Raw genomic sequence first — 11,324 nt, 5'->3', positions numbered from 1 at the left:
TTCAAATACCTGGATTTCGTAATGAATTCCTCCCAATAACACAAGATTTTCTCAATAGAAGGTACGATTCACTGCGAGAGAGTTGATGTTAGAGTGATATGGTGTGGAGCTCTATGTCTAACGTCTTCCTAACGGTGTAACAATCATCGTTTGGTTAACCTAGTCAGCAAAGAGGCTGCATGACCTTCTCATTAAAGTAGCTCCAGTGGAGGAGTAACCGATAAACCTTCTGGCAACCGTCTATTCGGGAAAAATGCAAAAAATAGACAAATATGTGGTATAAACGAATATAGATCCCGTAATAGGGTAAAGTGGTCGATTTCATATAAACTTGAGCCTTTTTCATAGGTTGTCTTTCTTTTCTAGTTCTTTATGTAGCCTATAATCTATATTACCCTGTGATATGTTCTTTACACGAAAATATTGGAATATAATTCATCTTCTCAAACTCTTTCAGTTTTGTGTTTGGCGCCACCACAGTATCCCGCGCTCTTCTCTGCAATTCATCGCTCCGATTACTCCCCCTAATCTCACCGCCACCAGAACCTGCACCACCGTTAACGGAAAACCCACCAACAATCGATTTTGTTTTGAAGTACATTCATTCTAATTGATGGGAGCTCTCCAATTTCATCAACATCATCATCAACTGCAAATCTCCCCAAAATTCATGACCCCAATTTTTTCCTGTAATCTCAGAGCTATCACCACGACACTTGGCTTACGTTCCATCGTTTCCGAGCGTTTCTCTACCTCTCTCCCAAAATTATGCATACCTAGGAGTGCTAAAATCAAGTCAATAAGTAAGGTTTCTGCTGACGAGCTTAAAGAGAAATGGCTACTTTCTCTCACATGCCCTCCTCCCCTCAAGGAAACGGAAAACCCTATACCAGAAAATGACGCGAGTCGTGGAAATGAAGATGTTCCTACAAGCAATTCCCATTCACAATGGGTTATCGGGATTGACCCTGATGTTTCCGGTGCATTAGCTGTCTTGAAAACCGATGATTTGGGCTATTCTGCTCAGGTATCTAATAATCCATAGCTAATGTTCAAAACTAGCATAATTATATGTTAATTTTTTGGCGATGATATTTGTTAGTTGCTCACTCAGAAAGAGATAGAACAAAACTATGGTTTCTCAGATTCAAAATCGACAACATTTTTTTAGTTGTTGGAGCCTTTTGTTAGCCATGGAGAACCTTCATCGTTTATGTCTATATCATGATAACCTACTTCTCTTAGAACTCCATTTGTTATGAATTATGATAATGTGAATGGGACACTCAAAAAGGCAAAATATGATGGGGGCAAAGACTCACTCTGCGTCTCTCATGTGTTCAAAAAGACATGAATGCCCTTCTAATACGAGAATGCCACATAAAAGGTTCTTGAATGAGTCATCAAAGAGCTCAGCATAGTCTGAGAATGGGTTAATATATCTGTATATTACAAGATTTAATCCCATTAAGTTCTAACTTGTTTGTATATTTCAGGTATTTGATTCTCCTAATGTGAAAATACTTGTAGGCAACCGTGTAAGGCGTCGTTTGGATGCAAATGCCATGGTTGAGTTGCTTAGAAGTTTTAATATTCCACTTGGTATATTACTCTTTCTTTTTTCTTTTTTTTTTAAAAGATAGTTTTGTTATAACTTGTTAAGTTGGTTTCAGGAACAACTGCATACATAGAACAATCAATTCCATTTCCAGGGGATGGGAAGCAGGTTAGTTTCTTTGCACTTTTTAACTTAAAGTCATAACATGTAAGGGGCTTATTATAGTTTTGACAAAATTGGTTTAATTTATGTAGATTTGCTTTCATTATTACTATTGTTTTGTGTAATATAGGGATGGTGGAGTGGTGGATTTAATTATGGGCTATGGATTGGAGTCCTGGTTGCATCTCAAGTGTCTGTTGTCCCAGTGCCATCTATGCGTTGGAAAAGCGAGTTCAAACTCTCTGGAAATGGCTCAACAAAGGTTTGATTTCTTCCTTGATGCCTTACAAATATATATGCTTTTTAATTTTTAAACATAGAAAATCTTTTGATTGTGAAATTTTGGCAGGATAATAGCCGGGCACTTGCATGCAATCTATTTCCACAAATAAGTTCATCTCTGAGAAGGAAAAAGGATCATGGTACTTTGATTCATGTCTACACATTATTACTAGTCTAATTATCCGAAAAAGACATGAATGCCCTCCACATAGTTTGTCTAGTGGGTGTCATGCTTGTTTTTGTCTTCCATGAATCCAGTTATTGATGCAAATGCATTTCACTGGTTGTTGCTGTAGGCCGGGCTGAGGCTTTGCTAATTGCTGCATATGGGAAAGGCATCAAACTCAACTCTGATTCTTCAAACACCAACACTACTACTACAACAACTACTACTACTATTACATAGTATTTAATCTTTTGTTTCAATATATTATAATAACTTCGTCTTTCCCTATTTTGTTGCATTGTATGGAATATTATTTTATATAAATTAACACTAAAATTTGTAAGTTGATTGCTATTTGGTGTCATTCGTCCTTTGTTAATTTGTGAGATCCTACAATTCAATCATTCTCAATTGCTCTAAAACATTCAAAGATATATTCTTCACAATTATGAATTATCCAAGAATCATATTTAATTAATATTTCTAAGTTTCTAAAGGGTTATCTCATATATAACCCCCTCATGATTTCCAATCACTGATCGGGTCCCATCAACTTCATGGATCTTTAGCCCGTGATTAACTGCTTCTTTTGGTACCAATGCATCCATCCTGCAAAAGAATGTATTAAAAAGCTAATTATTTGGTAATTTCCTCAAAATAATAAGAAATGAAAGAAAGATGCTACAATATACAAATCAACTACACTAAAAAACTTGAAAGTACAATTATCGTCATTCCATAATCGGGTGTCTGAAGCATCCAAAAAAAATAAGCCTAAAAGAAAGAGTCACATACATTTTAGAACGTGAGACATAAGCCAATATGAACCTACATTGCTTTTTCCCATGTTGAAAAAGAAGCTCTTTCACAGTGTCAAAGAGTGGAGGAACACTATTTTGCTGAAAGCTTACCAATTGTCAAGAAATAGCAATGTAATTTCATCGATTTGTTAATAAAAAAAGAATTGAAAATACAATGTTGTATGTAATAGAAAGAAATGATAGGATATAGATGTCAGCTCCAAGAATAAGATCGAATCCTTCCGGATGCTTTTGTAATATTTGGTTAAGTTGATCAGTGTTTCCCCATTCTAGTTTCTCTGCACTTAAAGCTGTTCACAATAATCTTGATATTAGACAGCAAGTTCCAAAATGTGTCTTCATTTACTAATCTTACCAGAACATGAATTAGGGTTGTCAGAAGATTCATGAAGATCTATGTTTTTCTTCAAGATCTGAAAAGGGAAATTTATATAAACAGTTACAACCCAGAAAATAAAAAACTTACCATATATGTATGCAGAAAAATGGAATCTTGCAGACATGCCTTGAGCACTTCATCATTATGATCTGTAAGCACGACTTCATGACAAAATCTGCTGCAAAGTATGCCTGTAACACCTACACCCACACCCACACCACCATTTCTTTAAGGGTTTCTGAATATGAATAACTAAACCCAAAAACTTTCCAGATAGAAATTTAAACATTTAAAACAATTGAATGTAGTCTTTGAAAACATAACTGACCTACACCAGATCCTAATTCTACAGCAGAACATCCTTGCAGTAGCTCAACATTATTTGAAAGGTATTCATTCAACAGCCTTGCACCAGGCCATACCAACTGTCCAGTTAAATCGAAATCAGCTGCACAACAAAAGGTAGTAGTTTGAAACTAAATCGTATTGAAAGATTGAATAGAATACGATTATATGACCTAATAAGAAATTAGTTGGTTGTGGAAGATGAATCACGAATTAGTCTTACCAGATTCATGCCTGATATCAATTGAATATAGGTATGTAAGACAAAATCAGTATGAACTTTACTTCCTAAAATCAATGGCGGATTATTAAAACCTTAAACCCTAAAAAGGAATGACAAATAATAAACGTGAGAAGTGAAAAGCACAAAACATACTTGAAGATGATTGGAGACAAAGAAGTTGAAGGACATGAGGCCCAAATGTAAACGTAGTGAGCTCATAGCTGCACATTAACATAAGAAAAAGAAAATGAATCAAACTCGAAATCGATCAATTGCTGTTCGCTGTTTATTTACGTATTAGAGAAGGAGATACTTGTCATCTATGAAGAAAGATTCGCCCAAGCAAACTGTATCATCGTCATCATCACTGTCGACTACATTTGGTTTTATGAATTCGTTTTCAGACATGGTGTTTTCTGATGGGCGTTGATGGAGATCTGATAGGTTGAACCGTTGAAGTGTAAAGACCGGGGTGTATTATTTGAAATGGCTAAGACCATCCGGTATGTAGAGCACGGTGGCCATCGTGGTTGAGCCGGTCAAGATTGCACACCATCCCGGTCGGTCGTGGTTGTTATGGTCCGTGTTTCCGAAGACGAAATAAAACGGTCAATCAAATCGTTTCCAATCGATTTCCTTTCTTTTGAACTTTTTAAGTTTTACATTAAAAAAAACTTAATACCTATGTAAATCTAATAAAACGAAATAAAAAGGTCAATCAAATCGTTTCCAATCGATTTCCTTTCTTTTGAACTTTTTAAGTTTTACATTAAAAAAAAACTTAATACCTATGTAAATCTAATAAAATGCTCAGGGCCGGTCCTGAAAAATGAAATATTCTTAAAAACTCAGGACAAACAAGAAAAAAAGGATCATTATCTTTATTACAATTTTGTATTTTTAACGAAAAATATATAATAAAAAAAATTTGGGTCCTATGCAGCTGCCCACTTTGCCCCCTCTAAGCCCCCCATGAAAATGCTCACATTTTATCACATTTTACTTTCATTCTAAACCAAAAAACACATGAATGATTTGAAAGTGTTAAAATTGACTTGGATGACGACGGGGAATTCATTTCGATATTCTTCAATGTTGTGCAACACATTCATGATGAAGAAAGTTCGAATGTTGCTCGTACAAGGGCGGTCGTTAATCATGATCATCAAGCCGCACACGACTTATTGGTACTGATAATTATCTTTACAATGATGACTGATTCGAACGTTGTTTCCGTCTAAATAAGACAATATTTTTACGTATTAGTAATGTTTTAGAAGTCTGTTATATTTTTCAAACAAAAACCCGACGCTAGAGGAAGAATGGGTTTTAGTAGTATACAAAAGTGTACGGTTGCACTTAGGTATTTGGGATACGGTATAACATTTGATGCATCTGACGAATACTTCAAAATATCCGGGAGGACCGCAATTGATTGTGTAAATTGGTTTTGCGCATATGTGTATGAAGTTTTTCATTATTAATATTTGTGTAAACCAACTCCACGTGATATTGAGAGATTATATTCGGCTCATGAAGAGAGACATGAATTTCTGGGTATGCTTAACAGTCTAGATTGTACGCATGTGGCTTGGGAAAAATGTCCAAATGCATGGCGTGGTCAATTCACTCGAGGAGATATAGGTGAACCAAGTATAATCCTAGAAGCTGTTGCATCTCAGGATTTATGGATATGTCATTCTTTTTTTGGAGTCGCAGGGTCTAACAACGACATTAACATTCTTAGTCAGTCTCCACTTTTTAACGATCTTTGGACCGACAAAGCACCTTATATGACATTCACGGTGAACGAACATTCGTACAATACGGTTACTACCTTTGTGATGAGATATACCCAGATTATTCTACACTTATGAAGGAATATTCGGTTCCTCGAAGTGAAAATGCAAAGTTGTTCAAAAAGATACGAGAATCAGTGATGAAGGATATCGAGAGAGCATTTGGAGTCCTTAGCTAGACGTGGCATGTAGTGAAATACACTACATGACTTTGGGATAAGGATATAATTAAACGAATGGTCATAACATGTATTATAATACATCATGTAACGCCCGTAGATCAGGTCTAGTCAACTTAGAGACGATAAGCATCAAAAATGACTTTTTGATGGAAGATTATTTAGAAGGATTAATCTTAACCAAGTTGTAGTATATGTCACAAGGTTTCCGTGCATATAAAGAACGCCAAAATCCGAGTTATAACGAAGAAGTTATGACCTGTCGAAGTTTTGCGACAGAACCGACACGACCTAGCGCGACCCAGCGCGACGTAAATAGTGAATTTAAGGTTGATAGATATCTATCCTTAGTGATCTAAATGAGAATTGAAGATCTCATCGATAGTAGTGCAACGACGGAAAGACAGACGAAAACGGACGTTAGACGAAGAAGTTATGAGTTTATAACGGAGTTTTCCTGTCCCGGCCTACTAAAAATAATATATAAGTAATATAATTATAATATATTAAAAATAAAGTCAAAATTAGCCAATGGAGTCTAAACGATAGTTGCAGAGCATAATCTCACTTTCGCGGCGATATAAAGAACGTCGAAAACGGAGTTCGTATGCGAAAGTTATGAATTTCTGAAGTTCGGGGCGTGAAACCCCAAAACTGTCAGAGACCACGACGTGGCAAGTCTCCTGACACCTCCGGGAGGCCCCCAGATGCAACTTGGGATGACGCATGCAGTGACGACCAAGCCCACGATGTGGAAAAAGGTTGCCACAACGTGGCAAGGGCCAAATTTGCCCTATAAATAGATTTGAAGGGCCAGCCGAGTTTGGTTGCTCATTCTCTCTTCTCTCTCTCTCTCTCTCTCTCCAGTTTTACCTCGATTTGCGTGCAAGAAATGTCCCAAAGCCCCGGTATCAACCCCGAGACCCGAAGCAAGTCCCGAAGCCCGAAGATCCCGAGAAGAAAAAGAGTTTCCGAGCCGAAGTTCTATCTGTGAGAAACCCGATGTGTGAAGTGATCCCGGTTTCACCGAAGAATACTACTTCTACAAGCCGTAATGTTGTCTGATCATCTTCTGATCAAGTGAGTGTATAGACACTTTCATCTTACACATAGATATGAAGTATTTTATAAAATACGTGTTATGTGTATATATATTGTTGTTTATACGTGTGAGTATGTGATCACTTTCTTCTAACATATATATATATATATATATATATATATATATATATATATATATATATATATATATTAAGTATTTGCTAGGAAATACGTGCTATGTGTTTATATATTGTTGTTTATTTGAGATGAGTGTGGAATGGATGTTTTATATAGGTATTAAATGAGTTAATATGTATATGTATTTTATATCTACAAATATGTTGGGTAGAACATGGGTAGATGAATTAGATGATGTGTGATGATAATTAGGTGATGAGAAATAGGTGATGATAATTAGGTGATGAGAAATAGGTGATGATAGAAAGGTGATGATAGATAGGTGATGATAAATAGGTGATGTGAAATGAGAGGAGATACCATAACCTTGACCGGCGATGTGGCAATTTGGCGATGTAGTCATCTACCAGAGTATAGATGGCGACCACGGACTATTCTAGATGACCCCATGGAAAACACCAGCAGGCTCATAACCTATAAGTGATGAATTACGAGTTCAGGCGGTGTTGTAACTACGTATTCATGCGATGATACTCTAACCCTTACTATGAATTACGAGTCCAGGCGATGTTGTGGCTGCGTATTCATGCGATGATCCTTAGGAAAAAGTCCTTAGGAACAAACATATAAGGAAATGTGATGTAAGGAGATGAGAGGTAAATACGATGTAGGAGATGACCCTCAGGATAATTCCTTAGGGAAGGTACTTAAGAATAAACGAAGATAATGGGGATGGGTAATTGGGTTGACTGTTTGATGATTATATATATATATATATATATATATATATATATGTGTGTGTGTGTGTGTGTGTGTGTGATATAATATTGTGGGTTGAAAACCCTATGCTCACCAGGCTCCCAAGCCTGACCCACTCAGTTTAATTGTATCACAGGTATCGATATGAAGATTCTTTGCACTGAGAGATTAAAGGAGATGTAAATCACTAGAGTAAATTAATGTATGTTTTGTTTATGCTTATGTGTCTGTATCGGAACATGACATCCCGAGGTTTTATTATTTAAATGAAAATACATTCTCTTTGAGAAATGTTTTGATAAGTTTTTATCATATCTTGTTTTGGGAACAAATTCCGCAACCGTTTTCTTTAAACGAATACTCTGATTTATAAAACAAAGCATAAACAAATCGGTCTTTTCTGGCCGTGAAATTGGGGATGTCACAGTTGGTATCAGAGCATTAGTTTAAGCGAACTAGGAATTTGTAGGAAATTTCTAGACTTCAACTTAGAATGCTAAGTAATGATCGTGAGGAGTGTGTCTAAAATATGTTAGGTAGTACACCTAAATTGACACAAGCACTAGTATATTTTAGGAAAAATGCCTAAAATGCTTTTATGTGCTAAATGCTATATGTTTGCCATATATGAAATTGTTTGTTCGGATTTATGGTCTGTTGCCGACCAGATCTGGAAACTTTATGTGTTTAGGATTCTAAGCGTACGACTATGAAATTAGAACTAGCATGTAAACATTTCGGAGTGATAAGGAGATTTATACGTCTATCGTAAATAAAGCTTTCTTATCTTAAATTCTCGTCCGGTGCACCGAACGTCTGCTTGGATGTACAAAATGATATGGTGAAGACTCGTAGAGAATTGAGTAAATGGAGGAAATGAAAGGCTTATGATAGTGAATGGCACCTATCGGAAGATATCGTAAGAGTGGTGTCTTGCCTTTAGTTTATGTTTGATAAAATAATGGAACGTTTAGAGGAGTAACGTCTGAAGTACACCTTCGATTGTAGGATGATGGAACGACTGGTGTAATTCTTGAAGTTGTCCCATAATCTAGAATTTCCATCACCAATCGAGTTGAAGTATGATTGATGATAGAAGATACGCATGGAAGAAGTCCTAGTAGAGTCTAGGAAATTTTTTATGATTAATTGGACACATTCGTATGTGTTAAATTGTTTTGTGATTTTAGGACTTGGGGACTGAGAGACAATACTTGGGATGAGTATGAGTAGGTGTGAATAATAGTAGAGATCTATACTACTGGAAGCACAGGACTCACGCTTGGATCATGGGAAGTCACAAGGTTACCAAGAAACTTGTAATTGAGTTCGTTTTTATTCAAGTATGTTGTTACCATTGTTTTGGTAATGACTAAAAAGATGACTGATATTTTGACCCTAGTGGTCATATCAAATTGAGTCCGACTACGATGAGTTTGTTACATGGTTCAGAGAACCGAGTTCGATGTAGCATTTGAATTAAGTCAGAAGATTGAAATCAATGCGATCGATGACATCACGCTCGTTGTTAAGGAAGCATGTAGCTAGAAATGCTGCATATAAAAAAATGTGATTATATCACATTAGAATATGAAGGAAGGTATATTCCATTCTGGAATTTGACTCTAAGAGACATGAGTTTAAGCATTTCATCATATGATGAGAGGTCTTTAGATCACGACCCATCAGTTTGTTACAATAGATAAGGGAATGTACTTATCCTAAGAAGAAGAAGGAGTTCTCAAAAAGGATTTATTTTGTAACTCGAAGGTTATGATTAAAAGTCCAACATAGTACGAAGAGCAGATGTAGGATTGAGCATCAAGGCTATTAATTAGGATGGAGATATAACGTATGGAGTCATTATACGAATCCTGTTTCGTTGATGATTCCGGGACGTAATCATCCTAAAGGGGAGATAATTGTAACGCCCGTAGATCAGGGCTAGTCAACTTAGAGACGATAAGCATCAAAAATAACTTTTTGATGGAAGAATATTTAGAAGGATTAATCTTAAACAAGTTGTAGTATATGTCACAAGGTTTCCGTGCATATGAAGAACGCCAAAATCCGAGTTATAACGAAGAAGTTATGACCTGTCAAAGTTTTGCGACAGAACCGACACGACCTAGCGCGACCCAGCACGGCGTAAATAGTGAATTTAAGGTTGATAGATATCTATCCTTAGTGATCTAAATGAGAGTTGAAGATCTCATCGATAGTAGTGCAACGACGGAAAGACAGACGAAAACGGACGTTAGACGAAGAAGTTATGAGTTTATAACGGAGTTTTCCTGTCCCGGCCTACTAAAAATAATATATAAGTAATATAATTATAATATATTAAAAATAAAGTCAAAATTAGCCAATGGAGTATAAACGAGAGTTGTAGAGCATAATCTCACCTTCGCGGCGATATAAAGAACGTCGAAAACGGAGTTCGTATGCGAAAGTTATGAATTTCTGAAGTTCGGGGCGTGAAACCCCAAAACTGTCAGAGACCACGATGTGGAAAGTAGTGCCACGACGTGGCAAGTCTCCTGACACCTCCGGGAGGCCCCCAGATGCAACTTGGGATGACGCATGCAGTGACGACCAAACCCACGAAGTGGAAAAAGGTTGCCACGACGTGGCAAGGGCCAAATTTGCCCTATAAATAGATTTTAAGGGCCAGCCGAGTTTGGTTGCTCATTCTCTCTTCTCTCTCTCTCTCTCTCTCACGTTTTACCTCGATTTGCATGCAAGAAATATCCTGAAGCCCCGGTATCAACCCCGAGACCCGAAGCAAGTCCCGAAGCCCGTAGATCCCGAGAAGAAAAAGAGTTTCCGAGCCAAAGTTCTATCCGCGAGAAACCCGATGTGTGAAGTGATCCCGGTTTCACCGAAGAATACTACTTCTACAAGCCGTAATGTTGTCTGATCATCTTCTGATCAAGTGAGTGTATAGACACTTTCATCTTACACATAGATATGAAGTATTTTATAAAATACGTGCTATGTGTATATATATATATATATATATATATATATATATATATATATATATATATATTGTTGTTTATACGTGTGAGTATGTGATCACTTTCTTCTAACATATATATATATATATATATATATATATATATATATATAAATTAAGTATTTGCTAGGAAATACGTGCTATGTGTTTATATATTGTTGTTTATTTGAGATGAGTGTGGAATGGATGTTTTATATAGGTATTAAATGAGTTAATATGTATATGTATTTTATATCTACAAATATGTTGGGTAGAACATGGGTAGATGAATTAGATGATGTGTGATGATAATTAGGTGATGATAATTAGGTGATGAGAAATAGGTGATGATAATTAGGTGATGAGAAATAGGTGATGATAGAAAGATGATGATAGATAGGTGATGATAAATAGGTGATGTGAGATGAGAGGAGATACCATAACCTTGACCGGCGATGTGGCAATTTGGCGATG

General features: G+C 36.4%; 2 protein-coding genes across 2 annotated transcripts; one reads left to right on the top strand and one right to left on the bottom strand.

The window, feature by feature from the left end:
* Positions 1–349: 349 nt before the first annotated feature.
* On the top strand, positions 350–2,511 carry LOC111877007 (Holliday junction resolvase MOC1, chloroplastic). Its single transcript, XM_023873560.3, has 6 exons — positions 350–1,027; positions 1,497–1,602; positions 1,674–1,726; positions 1,851–1,982; positions 2,070–2,142; positions 2,299–2,511. The coding sequence occupies exons 1-6, from the start codon at positions 614–616 to the stop codon at positions 2,406–2,408; spliced, it is 888 nt and encodes a 295-aa protein (XP_023729328.1). The 5' UTR covers positions 350–613; the 3' UTR covers positions 2,409–2,511.
* Positions 2,505–4,523, bottom strand: LOC111877008 (uncharacterized). The gene is made up of 8 exons (XM_023873561.3): positions 4,250–4,523; positions 4,090–4,157; positions 3,697–3,816; positions 3,495–3,568; positions 3,345–3,402; positions 3,178–3,279; positions 2,964–3,075; positions 2,505–2,777 (listed from the first exon to the last, which is right to left on the bottom strand). Exons 1-8 carry the CDS (start codon positions 4,342–4,344, stop codon positions 2,660–2,662), a joined length of 747 nt encoding a protein of 248 aa, XP_023729329.1. The 5' UTR covers positions 4,345–4,523; the 3' UTR covers positions 2,505–2,659.
* Between the last annotated feature and the right edge of the window lie 6,801 nt (positions 4,524–11,324).

This window comes from Lactuca sativa, chromosome 5 (assembly GCF_002870075.4).
Source record: "Lactuca sativa cultivar Salinas chromosome 5, Lsat_Salinas_v11, whole genome shotgun sequence".
Classification (NCBI taxonomy): Eukaryota; Viridiplantae; Streptophyta; class Magnoliopsida; order Asterales; family Asteraceae; genus Lactuca; species Lactuca sativa.
This window is presented reverse-complemented; position numbering and strand designations above follow the sequence as displayed.